This window comes from Lepidochelys kempii, chromosome 8 (assembly GCF_965140265.1).
Source record: "Lepidochelys kempii isolate rLepKem1 chromosome 8, rLepKem1.hap2, whole genome shotgun sequence".
Taxonomy (NCBI): domain Eukaryota; kingdom Metazoa; phylum Chordata; order Testudines; family Cheloniidae; genus Lepidochelys; species Lepidochelys kempii.
The window spans coordinates 65,774,159-65,796,066 of record NC_133263.1 but is presented as its reverse complement, the minus strand read 5'-3'; the positions used below and the strand labels follow the sequence as shown (position 1 = coordinate 65,796,066).

The 21,908-nt window shown below is 39.6% G+C and overlaps 1 protein-coding gene across 1 annotated transcript in view; it reads right to left on the bottom strand.

The window, feature by feature from the left end:
- Window positions 1-21,908, bottom strand: part of NR5A2 (nuclear receptor subfamily 5 group A member 2) — a 99,649-nt gene that overhangs the window by 15,264 nt on the left and 62,477 nt on the right. Inside the window, exon 6 of the mRNA XM_073356777.1 lies at window positions 13,521-13,668. Within this exon, the coding sequence (XP_073212878.1) occupies window positions 13,521-13,668 (148 nt within the window). The remainder of the gene's footprint in view (window positions 1-13,520; window positions 13,669-21,908) is intronic.

Below are 21,908 nucleotides of genomic sequence, written 5' to 3'. Positions count from 1 at the left end.
GTTGTCATTAATTCTCAACTTGCAGAAGTCTGCAGGTCTCAGTAAAGGAAATGCCTAAGAATTGGTTATTGTTGGTGTCAAAATATTTGAGCTGTTTTGTCAGAAAAGACAACTGCACAGAAAATAAGTTTACCACAACCACTTCCGGTTCCAGTGTTCTGAAAGGGTGCCAGAAGTCATGTGAATAATTGGTGGTGCTCTTAAGTGTCTGCTGCTGTGTCTGCAGAATGTTTTCAGGGCACAAATATGTCTGAATTGTACAGTATGCCTTGTGAGGTTTTTACCAGGAATGTGCTCAGCTGCTCCATTCCCTTTTCATCCCTGTCCCAGCTATGGTAGTTTTACTTGTGGTTTTATTAACTGTATGGTCCCATCTCACTGCTAAACTTTTAAAATGTAAAGATCTGTGGTAAAGAAATGGGATATTACTGGGGGCAAAACTCCAGATAACATAGCTGGCTGGATGAAGCTTTATGTATTATTTATGCTCTCACAGTAGCTATTTACCCATGTTCCTGCACTTGTAGAATTCCCTTCTAGTTATTTTTTTGAAGAGTTCAGGGTTTGACTTTTGGCCCTCTCAGCCCTCCAAAAGGCAGCAGATGATTCCATCTCTGCAAGACATCTGCCAGAAAAAAATGGGTATCCACAAAGGGAACAGACATCCTCAGAAAATCACCTGCCTCCCTACCGAACTTGGACAGCAGCTGCCCTTTGAGGAAGAGTCTGTCTACAGTAATTTATTCTGTTTTGGTCCATGGGTATTTTTGGAGAGGAATCATCAGGAGGAGGCCCAGAGTCCTTGCCTTTCCTGTCCCCAAGCAATCCACTCCCATGAAGGGTTCTCCTGCAGTTGGGAGAATGGAGAGGGTGCTGTTGAGGTGCCACGCCCCATTTTGGCATCCTACCCCTTCTGTAGCTCAACAGCAGCAAGTGGAGGGGTATACTGGGACCCACATTTCCAAAGGGCACTGAAAGTCACTGTCTGGTGGTGATGGTCAAAGTATATTTTCCGCATAAACTCTTGAGTGTAGTTTATAAAAGCAAGTTAAGAATATCCTTAATAATTAAGGACAGTGAGTGAATCTTGTGCAGACTGAGGTTTTGGAAACTGCATTGAGTATTTTGGGGGCTTCTAAAGCTAGTTCACCCTGCTCACTTTCTGCTGCATGCTCCACCATTGTGGTAGGCATTGTACAAACAGATACAGACATAGGGCCTCTTCCCTTAAGAGCTCATGTACATAATTATGTATCTGTATTGTTGTAGTGTCTAGGAGTCCCAGACATGAACCAAGACCCATGGGGTGAGGTGCTGTAAACACAGTACAAAAAGACAGTGCCTGCACCAAAGAAATTGCATCTAACTACCGAAGCCTGTTTCTGCACTTTCTTCCATTGCTCTTTTCCTGTTCATTTATTTATTTCATTCTCCCTCCATCTCTCACTTTTACTCTTAGTTCTATTACATTTTTCTTTCCTTTCTGCCAATTTTCTCCTCCCCACCTTTTAATATTTTTACTTCTTTCTCATGACCCTCCATTCTCTTGCCATCTTTTCCTCTGACCCCCATACCATACTATTCTTACCCTTCATCTTTTACACTTTCACCACTTCCTCTTTTGTCCTGACATGCTCTTTTTCCTCCCATCTGTTTTCCTTCCTGAACTTCCTTCTCTCTTGTTGACCTGCTCTTGCCTCCATTTTCCTTTCTCTCCTGCAGATCCACTCATCATTTTTCGTTCCTCCTTTGCTAGGAAGCCACTCAAACTGCCCCAGTTGTTCCTTCTACTCCACCCAGCATCCATATTCCTTCCTTTTCTCCACTTTCAGGTCTCTCCCCCTTCTCTCTCTCTTTCCAAGTTGTCCCCCCTTCGCTCTCTCCCAGGTCCTCTATTACATGTCTTCATTAACCACCTCAGTCCCCACAGTTACAAGAGTGCTCTCTAAACGAGATGTCTGTATATATATAGCTAGTTAAATAATGTACTAGAAGATGGTGCTTAAGAATATGCAGCATTGCACACAGGTTTTCTAGGAGCAGTAAAAGTTATTGTTGTGCCTTGCAAATGGATTCCTTTGTGCAGCTCTTTACTTCAGTTCTTAACGGCTTTCCTGTCTCCACCATGGCTAATTCCAGCTGTGTGTTTTTGGCTGTAAGTAGGATAGGCCCAAGAATCTCTTCAGCCTGGCTGCAAAGATTCTTTTGATGCAGAGCCAGGATGAATCAGGAGCTACTGCTACTATGTATTTGCATAGCCCTCCACATCAGACCTCTCAGCAGTAGGAAGCAGAGGTCATGTCCACTCTTGCTGCACAGCAAAGAGGCAGGCAAGTGTACATTTGGTTGGCCAGCAGGTGACAGGAATAAAAGCTCCCATTTGGCACTGGAGAAGGCACTGCTCTGCTCGCAACCTGGCAGGGCTGCTACAGCCATCGTCGGGCATCAATGGGATGAGAGAAGTATGACGGGGATTTTTGGCACACACTGCAGCGTGTGTTCCCTTAGAGGCTGACTATCAAGTTTATGTTGGCTTTCAGGTGACCATCTTATGTTCATGCTGTGTTTAAACATGTTTGTAGCCAACAGCTCTGATCCCAGTGTGGAATGGGCCTCTGTTGGGGTAGATTGTTCCATATTTCAGATTTAGCTCATAGTTATTTACAGCACTTCATTGTTCCCTTCTACACCTCATCATAAATTAATGTTTGTAAACAAACTCTCGAGATGTTAGAAATTGGCTGGGAAAATCACTGTTAAGATTTTTAAAGGTTCCATATATTTAGTACTGCAAACTCCTACAAGTTAGATATTATGGCCAGATCCTGCCAATCCTTACTTATGTAACTAGACACATTGCTTACTTACAGCAGTAAGGATTTGCAAGAACCTCTTAGTTTTACTCTGGCGGGAGGGAGTGATGGGGGAATTATCAGTTCTATAATGATCACTTCTACATAAAAATATTTAACTCTCAGCCTGCTACAATTACTTTCAGAATCTATCCATACATTCAGAATATTACCATATGTCTCAATTCAACAAAGCACTTAAGATCATGCTTACCTTTAAAAATTTGGGGTGGGCCTATTGAATTCAAAATTAATCAAATGGATAAGTTTTGCTGGATAGGGGGCCTGGGACACCAAAACTGAGGAACTGGTCTAAGGAGTTTACTGCTTCTGCTTACAGTACTTGAAAATTGTGTATGTATGCTCATTTGCTCCCTCCCCCCAAACACATGCAATCCAGTGCCATACAAACATTGAACATATGTAATCTACATTAAAGACATATATGGTGCACAAATTCCAAAGTGACCTGTCAGACCCAACTGTTGATATGTGCTGTTTTCAGTATAGATGTTAGCAATGGGGGAAGCATCTAATACTACAGTGACTGACATTCTATAAATTCATTAGATAGATAAAGTCCCTTGGTGTTATGATTGCAGAAGATACTGGTAGGCTTATTCTGAAATCCCCACTGAATGCATATAAAGGCAGTATAGAATATAAACATCACTTGGATACCCATGTTTCTAATTACTGACAAAATTGTGTCTAACAAATATGTGACCTAATTTTCTCTTCAGCATCTGATCCTTTTGTTGTTTAAAAAATTGCATTTTTAAAAACCCAGTGAAAGAAACTGCCGGCTTTTTTTGGTCTGTAACATTCCCCCTTCCCCAAAGGTATAGTGACCATATCGAAAGTAGTTCATGCCTGGTGTAACTCCATTGAACTCAGTGGAGATACACCAAGGTGAATCTGCACCATTCATTGTGTTTTATCAAATAAAACCAATGCAAATGAATGATGATTATTTAATTTCTACATAATTTTGGCTTAGTGCAGTTGTTAAAACACAATCCATGTAACCATAAAACAGAAGGGTAACTGTGCTTCCTTTTGAGGAGTTTATTAACCATGACTCTAACATCCAGAGCTGAGGTGAATTATAAAGGATTAAAAACCAAAATGGCTGGTTTAATTCCTCCTCATAATTTATTAATCCCCCACCTCTGTTCATTTTACTCCTTTAAAATAATTTACTTTTTTCATAGACACTGAACAGATATAGATTGAGAAACTCTTTGAAGAAAGAAAAGGAGTACTTGTGTCACCTTAGAGACTAACCAATTTATTTGAGCATAAACTTTCATGAGCTACAGCTCACTTCGTCGGAGGCATCCAATGAAGTGAGCTGTAGCTCACGAAAGCTCATGCTCAAATAAATTGGTTAGTCTCTAAGGTGCCACAAGTCCTCCTTTTCTTTTTGCGAATACAGACTAACACGGCTGTTACTCTGAAACCTGTCTTTGAAGAAAGGAAAGTAGAAAACAAATGTTAGCTGTCTGTTTTTCTTCTGAGCTGATTGTACAGTGTTTGGAAACCAGCATGGAAGGCTGGACTAAAAAATTGTCAGCTTGCCGAATAAGTGTTGTCCAAGAAGCAAAGAGTAGTCTTGCATGGTCAACTCAGTTTATCAAAAGCGGCAAAGAGTCCTGTGGCACCTTATAGACTAACAGACGTATTGGAGCATAAGCTTTTGTGGGTGAATACCAGTTTATCAAAATCCTCACTCCACCCATCATCATTTAGCATCTGTAACAACTTCAGGAATCAGGACTCATTTTCCATTATTTGGCTTTTTGTTGCTGGTTATGATGGATGAAGTGAAAGGAAGACAGCTTGATTTCTTTCCCTATATTGAATTTAGAAGGGCCAGAGTAGCAAAGGAATATGGTTTTGATATAAGGTTGCAAAGGAAAGTCAAGTACGTGTCATTTTGTGCCATACAATATATGGAATGTAAGTGTTTGGGTGTGAAAATTGATCTTTGAAAGGATTCATTTCAAAGGGTTCCACACAGTTTTAGCCCCTTAATTCCCACCAACATGAAAATGTAGAAGGTAACTCCTTCAGGACAATATGTTACACAATTTATAAAGAAAAAAGACTTCCCCCAACATCCATAAAGGTTCTTTAATCAGGGGCCTTTAGCTGTGACTTTTATGGAGTCTGTCATAAGGCAGCCCTGCCTAGAGTGTCCGCCTGTGACAGACTGCAGTATAACAGTCATGCTTGCCTCAGTTTCCCCTTTCAGAGGCCCCAGTAACTCTATGCAAGCTGTCTAGACCTACTTCACTCACAGCGTCTAGTCACCCTGTCTCAGTGCCAGATGATATTTTGGTTACGATACTTTCAATTATATAGCATCTTTTATTCAAGCATCTCATTATAACTTACAAAGGTGGATAGATACTATTACCATTTTACAGATAAGGAGATTTAGGCATCATTTGAATAATCCAAAGCCACATTGTGAATTTGTGACAGTCAATAATAGAAAACAATTCTCCTGACACCCATCCCCTTCGGAAAATCCTTCATAACATGAGTTAATCCTAAATGTGTTCAAATCTAAAGCAATTAGGATCAAAGACATAGAAAATAAACAAAAGCAATATGTGAAATATCTTTATTGGGCCAACCCAGTTCAACCGAAGTCTACTTTAATAGATTTTAAGGCCAGAAAGGACCATTATGATCATCTAGTCACAGGTCAAAGAACCCCACTCCCCCAGTAATTCTTCCATCAAGCCCATAACTTCTATTTAAGCTATAGCATATATTTTAGAAACCCATCCAGGCATGATTTAAAATCTTCAGGTGACACAGAATCCACCATGTTCCTAGGTGGTGGTTCAATAATTAATTATCCTCACTATTAAAACTACACCTACTTACTATGACCTGCCTAAAAAATATTTATTAGCTATCTCACCAGTTCCATTAGGGCACACTTAGGGCTTGATCCTAGAAATGTGAATAATCCCATTGACTGCAGTGGGATTACTCACACTAGTAAATATTTGCAGGACTAAACTTTTATCTGATAACCAGGGCAACTCTACACTAATAAGCAACCAACTCAATGAATTTAAAGGTGTCTCCTTGCTTGTGCAAGTCATTCTTAGGCTGGGAGTAAAGAACAGGGAATGTAAATGATCTTGTTCATTTCCAAAAGTAATCTACGCTAAATACCATCAGTTAAGTAAACAACACTATTAATGTAACAAGCATCACATGGGATAAATATATTGTCAAACTGCTGTTTGAAAAAATATACTTAAATTCATGGCGTTTTTAGCTATTGCAGCCAGCTGCCATCTCATAATAAATGAAATTCACTCCTTCCCTTGATATAAATACATATTGATTAGGTTTAAACTCTGAACTTCAAAATGAGTTATATCTGCCCATGGCTCAACTGCTTTGTTCACTAGACAGAGAAAAAAACCCCAACAACTCCAACACCTATTATACTGCGTTTAATTAAGACAAGCATCAGCTTTATGTACAATTATTTGCTTCTGCCAAGTCTCTATGGTGCAAATATTGAACGGTCACATCTCCTGAATGCTAATCAATCCTTTCTGAATTCCAAATGATTACATAAATTTAAGGAAATGTTTATTTGCCAGTATTATCCTCCGATGCATACATTAGTTAGACATTAGGATCAAGATATGTGCATCTATTTGACAAGTGTACAGTAAGTATTTTTTCAAAATTAGGCTATCATATGGGGAAAGTTAAAACTACGGCTGCATGCTAATAAAGCTGAGAACCCCAGGATATTTCTCTTGCTTATCTGAGTTCACTAGATACAATTTTTCTAATGCACTCGGGTAACAGTATGTGATGAATACATTACAAAGACCTCCAATGGTTATCACTTAAAACCATCATAATATTAGACCAGTTATAAAGAGGCATATTTTATAAGCTGTCAAAGGTAAAACAATAAATCTGGCGTGACCACGATGCTCATTCTGAATAAGATTAAATTAAACCATAAGTACTGTCTGATACTTTCAATAAGAATCAAGCATATTTAAGGCAACAATTCTATCTTTGCATGCATGTGTGCAGTCAGCTTTTACAGAACTCAACTAGAGATCTGCATTAGCTACTGGGGGCAGAATTTGTCCCACATAATACTTCACTTCCACCTTGTAAAATCTGTTTTGAGATCTTTGAATGAAACATGCTATATAAATGCAAAGTATTAGGAATATTATCTATGAGCCTCACAACAGCCTTTAAGATAAAGAACTATTATTGTTCCAATTTTACAGACTGTGAAATAGAGACACAGAAAGTCTTAAGTAACTTGCACATGTGAACTGGAAATAGAACTTCTGGGAATAACTTTGTCTGACCTAATCCTTCCTCTTGTTATTTTATGTTCCCAAATTTATAGCACCTTTAGTGAACTGTGTCTTTAACAAACCCAATAGCAGCCCAAACCAGAAAATCCAAGTGGCTGGGTTCAGGTGTGGTAGATGCAGAATGATCTCTGAGGAAGCTGCATTAAAGGTCTGTTTGTTGGGTTGTGTCTCTGTGTGTGATGATAAATTGAGGATCATATACCCCTGCACTGATTAGTTTCTGTCTAGCTCTCTGATATTGTCCTCTGTTCACTCCTCAGACCCCTTTGCCCTGCTCAAGCCACATGACTCACTTTGTTCCATCTCACACTCACCAGATCTGTGCATCCCTAAGCCTTGAAACTCCACCACAAACCAGTCCCCATGCCCCCTTCACATCCCGCTTTAAAACATAGTGCTTCCAAATGATATCCTAGTGTTCCTCACCTAAGAAGGGCTAACTAACCATGTGATAAAAAAATAAACCCTCAGCAAAAACTGTGGAAGTGACAAGTTACATGTGAACCACAAAGCTTTAGTAGTATTTGTTGCTAGCTTTTGTCTGTTTAGATAGTAAGTTCTTTGGAGCAAGGGACCATTCCTTGTCTGTATATCACCCAGCACACTGTGGATGCTATATAAGTAAATAATAGTAATAATTAATAACAAAATGCTTTTCCAGCTTCAGGCTGCTGCTGAGCTCTTGGAACCAACTGAAAAGTGTTGCGGCACAGATTTCTCTGTGTGCTTTCCAAGAAGCAAATGATGGAGCACAATAATGAGAGCTGTCCTCTCCCATCTGTGCTTGAGTACTATAGAGAATACACAGACATAAGTACAGGTTTCTTTGCTAATATTGCTCCTATCTGGCAGAAAAGGGGCACATCCATAATGGACAATATAACATCCAGGGAGCGTGAATCACAATTGTCACCCCATGTGACATGGTGGCCTGCTTGAAAACTAAGGCTTTCTTTGCTTTGTTTAATAGCCCATTGTTTGCCATACATAATGATTAAACGTTTATTGTTTGTACAAGTCCCTGTTGCCTCATGTTAAGTGAGATGCAAGATCAATAGTTGCTCTGCAATTATTTGCCCATTGATAAAGCCTTCATTTCTTAAATGAAGTACATTTATCTCTGTTCTGACAGAGATGAGAGAAGTACCAGTCAGTTGCTGCCTATTCTAGCAGTAAGCTCTGCAGGCAGACAAGTGGCTGGACATGGGTCAAATGATGTCTAACTTTCTTCCTATTGGCATTTCACTTTACAAACTGTTCTGATGGAAGCGTTGACAAATCCTTGCTGAGTTCTAATGGTGAAAGCTAGCAGGACAAATAGGAAGTTTTGGTAAAGGGAAAACAGTGGCTGGATTTCAGTTTAAATGACTTGACTGTAAAAATACTGGACAGCAATAAAGAAAAGATCTGTTGCACTGAAAACTCAAGATGATAGAAAATATCCCAATGAGAAACCTGCTTGGTTGTTAAAATGTCCATCTTAAATTAGTCATTTAGGTAATGAAAAATTAATCTGAACTCTTTTTCTTTTGTAGAAAGGGGACCTAATTTAGAGCTAAAGTGTGAAATCCTGGCCTCGCTGAAGTCAGTGACAAAATTCCTATTTGCTTCAAGGGAGCGAGGATTTCACCCAAGTTATGCTGTGTATCTGTTTCTGCTTTAGGGTTGCGGAATGTTAGTGCTAATCAGTGAAGCAGGAAGGTGACGATACTGTTCTGCTGCTAAAATACATGCACTTTTCTGTTTGTGTGTGTATGTGAAGAGGAATATTTTTGACATTGTTGGATCTGTAAATAATTTGTACGTTTGTAGCTTTGTTTATATTAGCTGTTATGATCAAGCAGTCTGCAACTAGTATTTTAATTGTTAGATGTTTAATTTTGTTGGGGGAATTGATAGCTGTTTCTGTGTGTGCTGATTATTTTATTTAGATATTAATTTTCAAGGTTTGGGTGGTAGTATAATAAGCAGTTAGTACCTGTGGCTACTTTGCTTTCTAGGTCCAGCGTTTGGAGATGGAAAATCTGTGCATGGAATGTTAATACATTGGGGACTTGGTCCTGTGAGATGCTGAACTACATGTGAGAGATGCTGATCACTCCCAAGTTCCACTGATTCCAAGGGGGAACTGAAAGCTCTGAACCCATTGGTGAAGCAGGACCTGTAGGTAGAACTATTCTGAGGAATTATGTATTAGGATATTAAAGCCTGTATTTTCTACTATTTTGACCCATCTTGGTCTTCAGTTCCCTGTAAAATGAGATCAGGTGGTATCTGGCTATTTTTGAATATAGGGGTATAGAATTCCAGACCGTAGTTTGCTGCTCTGTTTGGAAATGCCCTATAAAGTTTAATAGAAAAATAATTTTTCTGTAGGTTTTGGACCATCTTAAAGAAAATTATACTCCTGCTGTAGAATTCTATTGGATGTTTCTAAAATCCCACTGGAAGGATCCCATTCCTTGTTAACTTCTATAAATGTTGAAGGTAATTTCCACAGAACTCTGTTTAATCCCCATAAAATTCCATGGGATTTTCCATAAAAGGCTCGCTGAGAGTGATCCTGCTCCCATTGAAGACAAATACAAAACTCCCATTGACTTCAATGGGAGTAGGATCAATCCCATGAAGAGCTCAGGCTTCAGTGGACTGTTACATTTTGTCAATGTCTGGAATAATTTCTCGGAGGTGGGGTGGGAGGGGAATTGAATCGGTAACAATTTAGTTATATTTTGGTGAGACTTGATTTAATTGTGGCAGAGAAGGGGTGTTTATTGATTTCGGTCTAATTTATTTTGGTCTTATGATCTCTGTGGGTCCCATCCTGCTTCCTTAAAGGGGATGCTGTTTCCAGATACCTGGGCTTGCTGACTCTCTCCTGATATGCTCTGCTCCAGCTCCTCTGCTCTCCATTCCTTGTGAGTTAGGCTATGGACTTAGATCAAAGCTGTGATTTGTAATTGGCATAGGCATATTTTTGCTAGCTTTAATGTAATTAGCATAGTTAAAAATAGCAGTGAAGACAAGGTGGAATGGACCACAGAGTGGGCTAGCAATGTGAATACCTACCCAGGGGGACTGGGCTTGGAGAGGGGTCTTCAGTGAGAAGAGAAGAAACAATGGGATAGGAGTGGGAGGCACCAGAAAACAGATGCCAAAAGGGGCAAGGGAAAAAATGGAACAAGGAAAATCTGTAAAACTCTCTCTCTTTTCTAGTTCCTAGCTAATTTTGGGATTGGCTGGACTTTGGGACTACAATACAAATCTTCTCATTTAAGTTTCAACATCCTTTTATTATCTCTGGAATCAATCAAAAGCATTTTTCTGCACAAGCCCCTTGGATCACTTTACTAGCAGATACTAACAGTCTACGTCTCGAATTTTATATCTAGACCAACAGTTCTCAAACTATGGGGCGGGCCTCCCAAGGGAGGCGTGGGAATGTGCCAAGGGAGGTGCTGTGTGCTTGTGCTTTTTTTGTGTGTGTGTGAAGAGCTCTGGCTGTCAGCCCTGGGTGGCTGGGCTGGGGCTTGTGCAGAAGGGCTATGGACACCTGGGAGGTGGGGATATGGGGACAACCGGAGCCCCACCACCCAGGATTGGACTCTCCTTCCCTCTCCACCCCCCCTACTCAATGCTTCATTGGGAGGCAGCCTGAGCTCAGACTCTCCTTCTCCCCCACCCCCAATCCCTCACCTGGAGGCGACGGGGCTCTAGCTGTCAGCCTTGGGGTGGCAGTGGCAGGGCAGAAGTAAGGATGGCAATGGCATGCTAAGTCTGTGGTGAAAAGTGATATTGACAATATCACTAGGCAACTATCTGCATCTTTATGTGCCTAAATAGGTTCAAAAACCTGGCCCTTAAACACATACTTGGCTTTAAGCCTGTGAGCAACATCATTAACTTCAGGGGGATTATTCATCTGCTTAAAGTTAAATATGTGCTTAAGTGCTTTGCTGGAAAGGACATCTGTGTTTACTATATTAATTGTCTCATAATTCTACTTAAAATTTCTGCCTTAGTTCCAGTGAAAACTTCAGATGAGGATGATGATGATTAATATATTTACATTTTACTCTTAGTAGGATAACATGTAGCTTTAAATATTGGGCCAAATTCAAGCATGCAGTAAGTAGGAGACATTCTATTGAAGTCAATTATGTTGTACTTGGATGTGCTAGGCCTGAATTTGGCCCTGTGAGTTAATCTGTTTTCAGATGCACTGGTCCTCTCTCAGGTACACCGCTTTAAACATGCTGATACATAACTCCTTTGATTTCAGCAGAGTTGGCCCTAATTTACACTAGTGTAAGTGAGAGGAGAATCAGACCCTCTGTCTCTGCAAAGGGATGGGCACCATTGCAAGATGCTGTATACCCTCAACTCCTTTGAAGCCAAGCTCATCACCTTGCAGAATCAGGCCAAGAGCCAAAAATATAAAGGCAGGGAGCAGAATACTTCCTAACTGAATGGCAAGTATTTGAGGAGCTGATGATAATGATCAGACATAAAGACCGCTTAAAGTAAACTTGAGTGTTTTCCAAATGTAATTCATTTTTTCAGCTAATTTGAAATACCACTGAAGTGAGATGAATTTCTCAAAATATTTTATCAGGGAAAAGCTGTAAGTCTCCTCAGACCTTTCTATAACATTGTCTAATGACTACAAAAATATACTGTACTAGAACTAAAGAAGCAGATGCCTTGCTTTACACCACGTTAATTCATAAGACAATACAACTCCTGCCAAGAAAGCTTTTCCTTCTCTGCACTTAACATATGGGAAGAGACAGATCTCCAAATACAGAATGTTAGTATGTTGCGGACAGTAGATAAATTACACCTCATTTGTTTTTGGGATTGAGCATGCACAAGCCTTGCAATCACCCAGAAGGCCTGCCAATGCTGACATCTTCAGGTTTTTTCCAATAACATTTCTGGTTATGTTATTTCACTACACGTTCTATGTCAGAAATTATTTTTTCTTCTTTAAGATGCCTATATTTAAAATGAGTTTCCTTCACAAACACTCTAGTTTTCAACAAATGCTGGGTGGCAAGTCCAAGAAGAGTGCAAGGCACTAGGAGACAACTTTGAACATTAGGACGTAGCTCTCGGATTTATGCTGCTGCCCAGTCATTTCACTCCTGCAGTTTATTTAAAGATGTGTTGCAATGATTCTTTATTTTTAAGGTTTTAATCCTTTGCACAAGAGCTTGTAACTTGAAATTAAAGAAAAAATATCAGTATATTTCAGCACTACTGGTATTTATTTGTTTTTATTACATTTGGTTCAGTCCCGCACCTTCTATTTGGACAAAATGCCCTTTGATATAAATGGGACTTTTGTCTATGGAGGGATGGCTGGATCTGGCCCTATTTATGTTTTTCAAGTCTCCTCCTTCAGCTGTCTATCAGCATATAATAAATTCACCTGGCAAAGCTGTATTTGCTGGCTTTATTAAGTCAACAAAATGCAAACCTAAAACAGACGACAGGCAGAAAAATCTGGTCTCCGGAAATCAATAAGAATCCATCTCCCTAATCCCTTTTTTTATTCCTGGCAATAGTGATTTTTCTTGACTGATTCATTGGGAGCACTGATTTAACTAATTTGTCTTGCATAGGTATCTTTTCCATTCTAAGGCCTTTCCACTAGTACAAAATAATCTCCCCCTTAAAGTCTATTTCCTGGATAGATCTTTCATAAAATGACGACCATTTATTTACACTTTACTAGTGCCTTTCATTGTACTTTTAAAAACTATTAGTTACGTTGTTGGTTTATGTGTTGCAATACTGACACCAAAATGCTAACAAGACTGTGTGTACTTACCATGCACGCTCTTCCAAAATACATGTATATTTCAACCTTACTACTTCTCCATCTCTTACAGAATTGCTTTATAGAATTCAACACAAAATTATGCCTTTCTATAGTTTTTCTGCACCCTCCTTTAGAATTTAGTAAAGAACTATATACCTGGTTTAAAATTTTATAGCATGTTAAAGTAAACGTTGAAAGCATATCATACCCTTTTAAATCCCATAGAATCATTTCCACAGAACCTTATTTTGAAAATCCCTCCTACATTGTATAGCATTGCTCCAAATGTGATAATTCAAGAATAATTTCCAGGTTACTGTGAACATCATAAAATATGTTTCAAAGTCTTACTTCATTTTTCAAGAAAAAAATAAAAAACATTTTATAAAGCCAAAGATTTTCAATTAAAAGATATCAATATTAAATAATGCACAAATAACAGGATTTACCTACCTAAACTAAAGAGCACCAAGAATTTGAGACACACAAACTCCCGTAGATCAAACTGCAGGGAACGAAGCTTTGCTACTAGCTCCTGTGCGTGGCTCATAAGGTTGTTGAGGGTGGCTCCCGCTTGAGATGCTATTACTGAATAATCCATCTGTAAAAGAAGGTCACATTTTTGTCTGATTATCATTGCCAGATATTGTGTCCAGTTGGAGAGTCTCAAGAAATCTTATGCATGTGAGATACCCCAGGAAGTAAAACATTTTACTTTAATGTCAAAATAATTATGGAATCAAATCAAGAAGATTTTGTTTAGAAACCTATTCTTGCACGGCATTGTACTTTTCAAATGTTATTGGTGTAAAGCATTATGGCATGTAACAACATTTTTGAGTACTGGTTTGTACTAAATTAAAGGATAAAATATTTTTGATATGACACTATGCATTACCAAAACTGTCTCCTCTATCTGTTAGTTGTATCCAACTGTTGTGTCTCATCCTATACCTAGATTGTAATTGTAAGATCCTTCAGGCAGGGACCATCTTTTCACTGTGTGTGTGTACAGTGCATATCTGACCCTTGATTGGGAACATTTGGTGCCATTACAAACTGGAGCATGAAAATAGTTTGATTCAAGGGGCTGAAATCCTGCCCCTACTAAAGTCAATGGGAATTTTGCTATTGACTTTAATGGGGGCCAGGCTTTCACCATAGGACTTTATTTTGAGGATCAAAAAGGTTACTGTATTTAAAATATAAAGAGCCATATCTGGGCCTCATTTACACACCCCTGATTTCAGTTGGGTTGCTCAGGTTTAAATGAAGGCAGAATCTAGCCTGACTTGTCTGCTCTGCAGTTGAATCCTGTACTTTAAAAAAGGAATTTACAATGGAAAGCACTTTTAAATTTGTTTGAGAAGGGCTATATAGGAGCTAATTATTATTTATAACAAGATGAAATCCACCCTCAACTTTAGATAACACTTCACTGTAACCGAACTGACTGAGTGAAATTTACCCATTGGAAGAGGTCTTGTACAAGGCCCTCTGTACTAAGGAAACACTGTGGTACCCTTGCTTGGAGGGCACTGGTTGAGGAGCCTCATAGGCTGGTCTTTGCTCCTGTTGTGTACCAAGGAAGTGGGCTCCGTGCCTGCTGTGAGTACACTGATCCAGAGGAGACTGGTGCCAGGTGTTTGAGAGGAGTGATGCAGCCTCTGGCAACCTCCATAAATGAGACAGTTGGGGCAGTGTCCTCTCTTCCAGCCCATAAACTGGAGTCCCATAGAAATTCCTAGGGCTGTGGGAGTGGTTTCTCTCTCTCTCAACCCCTGTCAATCCAACAAAGTCCCATTTGCTTTAGTGAATTCCAGTGGACTTTAATTCCTCTTAGAGGAGTGAAGCAGGAGTGCTATAGACAGCAGCCTCATCCACACCATTCCACTGCTGCAATGAATGTAGCAGATTTATTTATACAGGGAAGAAAGCAGGACTGCTTTTAGGGTTTGCCTTCATTGGTATGTACCCCATTTACTCTGTAGAGGAGCTAGGACTGCCTATGAACTTTCCTACACTATCCTCACATGCAGAAAGAATTGAATGTTGGAATTCATACCCTGAATTACAAAACTTGGTGTGCATGCACAACAAACATTTTTTTTAAAAAGTAGCTTTGATCAATAAAAGCCAATTTTCACCTACCCACTTATTTGCAAGAGGGAGACATTCTGTCTGCTAAATTTCAAGTTTCAACATCATGCATTAGAACTGTTTAAAAAAAATCAGTGACAAAGCCAGGATTTAGAACCCAGGAGTCTGACTTGCAACCCTGTGTTCTTGTCTCTGGCCCAAGCTGCATCCCACAAACCACCTTAATCACCAAACTAAGTTAATTGTTTCAGTAAATAATTTTTTTCAATGTTAACATATCTGTCAGAACAGCAATTTTCTAGTAGTGACATGATGCTACGTACTGCTGTGAAACTATTCACAGCAAAATCATCTCATTCACAACTTAATTTCCCTTTTTGTAATTGTACTGCTTTGTTAGGGGAAAAACATCTCTCAATGCTGTACCAATTTCAGAATCTTCATGGGTGAAAATATGATCTTCACTTCCTAATAATAAGTTAAGATGTTTGGATGGATTTCAGGAATATTACTGGCCTACTGCCGTGATTATACTATAATGGAAAAACCTAATAGGTGTCTGAATGTCCCACCTTCCCTCTACTGGAAAGCTCTCGGGCAACCAGCTACTCTTTCAGGTGCATTTAATATTTGCAGCACCAACAAATTTGTCTGGGAGGCAAGTCCTCATCTGCCACTCACCAAGAGCAGACTGTATTAAATTTTTATATTTATTGACATTTCATTACCATAATTGACTGCACTTGGTTCTCTAGTAGAAGGCACAGGGCTGCCTCCTAAGCAGGAGAATTGGTCCCTTGAGGAGGATTTGCAATTAAAAACAAGACAGAATGGATTTTTTTATTGTGTAAATATGATGAGTTGAATTTTCAGCTTTAACTAGAGAATACTGGGTGTACAGAAGCCTTTTTCAAGAGTGAGAAAAATTATGAGTCAGTGGAAAGACGACCCCCAAAGGTGTCAATCAGTTTATATAAAGTCAACTGTGCATGAAAAAGCCTCAGTTAATGTCTATTCTGAAAAAAAGTGTTCATGTTAAACAGCATGGTGTCCTATTTGCTGTGTCTGTGTGCACCGTACACAACTAGAGGTGTATAGTCAGAGTGAGTTTTATTTCTGTATCGAAGCAACTAAATGCTAGACACTCACAGATAACCACAATTACTTTCACAGATCCAGTAACTATCCAAAATGCACCAAGCAATCTGTTATCTACAGCCAGGCACTCAGAGACCACAGAATATGCTCTGAGGAGAAAGACTAGGACATACATCTTAACACACAACCACCTTCACCAAACAAGGACACTCCACCAAAAAAGTAGACTCCATCATGGAATGGGCTACTCAGAGTCCCAAGAGAACCTGCTTCAGTACAGAAATACCTCCCCTCAACCGTACACATCTAGTTGTCACCTACCACCACACATTGGAGCCCATATTGGGTATCATCAAACAATTACAACCCATACTTGATGGGGATCATCCTGAAAGAAATCTTTCCTGAACCCTCTCTTTCGGGCTTCAAACAACCCTCCAACTTCTCCAAGCTCATCATCAGAAGCTCCCCCAGACCAGGACTCACCAACTCAAAGCACCAGACCCTGCCAGAACAACAGATGCAAAATCTGTGAGTATATCTCCACTGCTATAATGATTAACACATCTTTCAAGATCCATGGGTTCTTCACATGCCTATCACAACATATGGTGTACCTCATCCAGTGCACTAAATGGCCCAATAACAACTGTGTGGGTGAAATTACATAACCACTACACTTTCAAATGAACTCACACAGAAAAATTATGTAAGACAAAAACACCATATCACCAGTGTGTGAATACTTTTTACAAAGCACTCACTCTGTATCTAACCTCTCAGTTCTCATCCTCAAAGGAAATCTGCACACCACTTTCAAAAGACGAGCCTGGGAGCTTAAATTCATAACTTTGCCTAGATATTAAAAATCATGGACTGAATAGAGAGATGGATTTATGACTTATTACAACAATCTATAACCCACTTAACTTACCCAGGTTTTTTCCTTTCCCCTCTATGACTGGAGAGATGTTAAAGGGGACACTTCACCTTGAATGGTCCTTTGAAATGTGTAAACTACTTATGCTAAACAATCTCTTCAACCTTGTATTTAGCTGTGATGCTCTGGGTACATTCCCCAGACCGGAAGAAGAGCTCTGTGTAAACTCAAAAGCTTGTCTCTCTCACCAGCAGAAGTTGGTCCAATAAAATATATTACCTCAAATACCACGTCTCTCTAAAAAACCCCAAATAAACTACAGTACTTGTAACTTGAGCTGCAAATTCACATCATATGCAATTGCATACTGAAGAGCATAACTTTTACCTAATAGTGAGTCATACTGTGCCATCAATGCTGGTTAATTAACCAAATTAACCAAAAACCCGTTTGAAATTAAATGATGATTTGCATCCGATGAAGTGAGCTGTAGCTCACGAAAGCTTACGCTCAAATAAATTGGTTAGTCTCTAAGGTGCCACAAGTACTCCTTTTCTTTTTGCGGATACAGACTAACACGGCTGCTACTCTTAAACCTGCCTTAAGATTGATGGTCTGATATTGCACAATAGATTTTAATGCAGAAGAAGATGGTTCAACATGATGATTGACACTTTCAAAAATAAGAGCTTAAAACTAAGCGCCTAAATCCCTATTTAGGTGCCTGAGGGTGGGATTTTCAAAAGTGCCTAAGTAACTTAGGAACACAAGTCACAATGAATTCAATGGGAGCAATGTTAGGCCAAAGCTGAGTACATTTGAAAATCCCATCTTAAAACTGTGAAAAGTGATGTATTTGGGAAAACTTATACCGGAAACCAGATCAAGTAATCTCTAGTTGATCAATACAGTTGTAAGGTATTTACTTAGATGAGGCCAAATTCTGCGATCCTTACCCACAAAGATCTCTCTGAAGTCAATGAGAGGTTTTGCCTAAGTAAGAATTTAAGGCAAATCTTGTTTACAAGGGAAAACTATATTCTGGGCTAAATAAGCTTTGAGCCTGAAAGCCAAGATATGAATACGACTGAGTTAACAGGGACCATCAAATTGATTGGTGCTCTTATGATTTAGTATAATAATTGTGCTCTCCATCTCACGGGTGCTCTGACCGGCTACTGCCCAGGACTGCCTGAATTTCTCCCCAGCCTGTCACTTGACTTGTGGCTGGCCTTGTCCACAAGCAAAAGGGGTTGTGGCAGTGGCACAATGAATCTTTTGTGCCCTGAACAGGTGCCAGCAAGCATTTGGGGGCAGAAGGCCTAGCTAGGACTACTTCTTCAAGACCTAGCCGAACAGTTGGTCGTAGCAGTCGTTCGCCATTTGGTCTGTTCCTGCGCGGCTGCAAGGGCTTGACGGCCTGAGAGTCCAACATCAGAACAGATTTGATGAACCTATGTAATAGGGGATCTGCCTCTTGGCTGCTTCCACCCCTCGGTTGGTGGAATTTTATCCCAGATGTTACAAGCCACCCAGAGAACGGCGTTCGCTGCAATGTCTTGTGGTATTCTCGCTAGGACTAGTAGCCTCTTAAACATAGATTAGGAAAGATGAGGTCCTCATCCCTTTCACTGGACAGCAGAGCAGCACTGGTCTGAAGGGGAGAGTATGCTGCACCCTCTTGTGGGGCAGCAGAGATCCTGCTGCAGTGGGCTCCTCAGGAGGAATTCTGGTTGAGCCAGCCAGAATGCCACAAAGGATTCGGCTGCTATAGAACTCTTTCATACAGATCCTAATACAAATCCTAAAACGTAAAAGCACAATCTGGCTCCTTCCCTGCACTAAAATTAATTCTTTTTTTTAAGTTAAATTGTATTTAACATCTAGGATCAGGTGGAGAAATAGAGGGTTGGTGGGGGAAGCATGTGAGTGGGGAGATTGAAGCTGAGTGGTCATATTTGCTGAATGCTTATGGATGGGGTGCAGTAGCCAGTCATAGTGTAGCGATTTGCATAATCACTGTATTGTCCTTTTTCAAGAATTAATCCTTTAGTTGGCTAATAATTGTCCCCAGACTAGTAGATTACAGTGACTTTCACAGTGTATAGTTATAAAATACCAACTGTACCACTGAATTTTACATCCTCTTCAACCAGTGCCAGGAACTGCATAACTGAGGAATAAAGCTACAGTTACAGATCAATAACTGGACAGCAACTGGACATTCTGACTGGCTGAGATAATGTAATTTCAGTTTAGTGACATTTAATTCATATATAATTTAGTAAATTAATTTACTGTTTGTGGATAAGCGGGTGTGTTTGGGAGAAGGGGGTGGACAGGCAGGTGACTTAACATAAGTTAGCTTCATACCTGAAACTTTCTCATAAGGATGTGATACTATAGTGACAAGCATGGTTTGTAGAGAAGGATTATTTAATATCACAAGCATAATTATGTTTCTATTGTTTGCTGAAGCGTGAGACTGTATACCTTTCACTGGCAACTACATTTCACTTTTCACTACATTTTTACATAGCTATTAAAGCTCATTTAGAACTTTTCATATATAATTTAGCTCAGTAACTTAATGTTGTTCATAAATATTTGCTTCAGATTTTTAGATCTGCCTTTGTTTTATATAAATTGAGATGGGCTCATATTGGACAAAGACAGAAGGTATAGTTAAACCAGTTTTAGTTATATTAATTAAAATTGTGATGACTTGTACAGTGTAAGATGTCTGACATTTTAACATGGTACACAATAATAGAAGATAATGAATTAAGTTGCCAGTGGACCTTTCCCTTAGAATGATGTTATTGTGGTTGCTAATTAGCTATAATATGCAAATAGTAAAACTGATAACACTTCAAAGTACTGTATTTGTTTTGTCTAACTTACATTATAAAGACCACTAGTACCTCAAGATAGGAATAGATTGCAATTTCCTGTATTGGGCCATATATCTATTATCTACAGTGACTGATTTGACTTTGTTATAAAACCTATCATTGTAAAAGTATTCTCAAGGTGCTGTACAGAGAGCAGTTTTAATCAATTACTTATTTTTTTTTATAGAAGTAATGACCAAGATCAGGTTCTTCAAATTAACAACACTATAAACATTATGTTAAAGTAACATGCAGGACCTGGCTAACTCAGTTACCACAATACATTGTTAAAGAGCCCACTCCATCCTTTGCTCACCTTATCTTGATTAATACTATCACATCTGCTCAGAGACCTCTACAAAATTACTACAGAAATTACTATAACAAATGACCCTCCCCTTGGAGTACAACCTACATAGAGATGGCCTGGAACCAAATCCCTGAGTCTGAACATGCCAGAACTTCAGGGAAGTTTAGATCTGAGATCAGAACTTTCTACTTTTGTGAATGATTACATAGATGCCTTAGTGTCATACTAATTCACTATTTTCCCACTGATAGGTAGTGAGGAGGTGCTTTTAACCCCAAGGATTTAACATTTCCCTTTGTACTCCCCCCTATTCTCAAAGATTTTCAAATCTCCTTCCACTGGAGGAGGACTGTCTATGCTCACTCTGGAGACCATCAGTGTCACTATTGCAATTGCCCTGAGGGGTTGCTAGAAATGATATAGTGTCCACTCCCTCCAGGGATATTGCTTCTGAAATGCTCCCATTGCTTGTTGGTTCTAGAGCTTGAAATCTAATATGGGACCTATACTGGCACCATCCTTGTGGTGCTGCTACCAGACTGCCAGTCCATTAGCTCATGGTTTGGCAATGACCCTCTTTGTCTTTCTGGAAACACTGTATTAAAGAATGAGAAAGGAAAACATTTCCCAAGGAAGGGTCTAGGTGTTAAAACTGCGTGAAACAGCAATTTTGGTTCACAGGGATTAATAGAAGGTGTTCTCCTTGCTGTGGGGATCCTCATCCCTATATATTTTTTTGAGTTTTAGATGTTGGATCATATTAAAGAAGTTCTGTATTAAAATCACAAATGAGTTCGATTCCCCATAGTTTAAATTCCAGGCTATTACTAATTAAGAGATCTCTTGGTTTTTGGTACTGTTTCTCTCCCTCTGTGTGAAACTTGCAAGCTGCTAATTGTGTTCTCCAAGCAATTCTTTGTAACAACAACTACTCACACAGAGAAAGGCTCAAAGCAATACTCTGTAAAATAGAAACAGCACCCAGAGACTCCCCACCCTTTTCTTGTATTCATCTCGCTTTGTTAACAATTGTGATTAAAATAGAGATAGAGGATGTATGTGGATGGATGCTTGGTGTGGATAATAACTGAATGATCAGGGAGGTGCCAGCCTAAGAATCCAGTGTCCATCGGCTGAAGAAGGCGTCAAGTGGAAATAACCAGAGGACCCCCAGAGGGCAGACTGGAATCCACCCAACAGCCTCAAGAATGGGAGAACCAAAGAACAAAATAACATCTGGCAGCACAGAGCCATCAGGAATGTGACATCTGCTGATTGATTCAGCAACAGCATGATGAAGCAATTCCCATAGACTGGCATAGAAAGAAATTCCTATAAAAATGGACTCTAGAAAGTGAGAACTTTGGGGTCTGATTCTGCAAACCAACTTCCAGGAGCATCAGATGAGCATCTGACAAGTCCCTGCTCCCTCTTCATGTCCAGGCCACCTGGCCAGTGGCTTGGCATGAGCAACTCTAAGGCTGGTAACTATGATGATAACCTTGCAGAACCTGTGTGTGTGTGTGTGTGTGTGTGTATGAATGAATGTGTGAATAAAT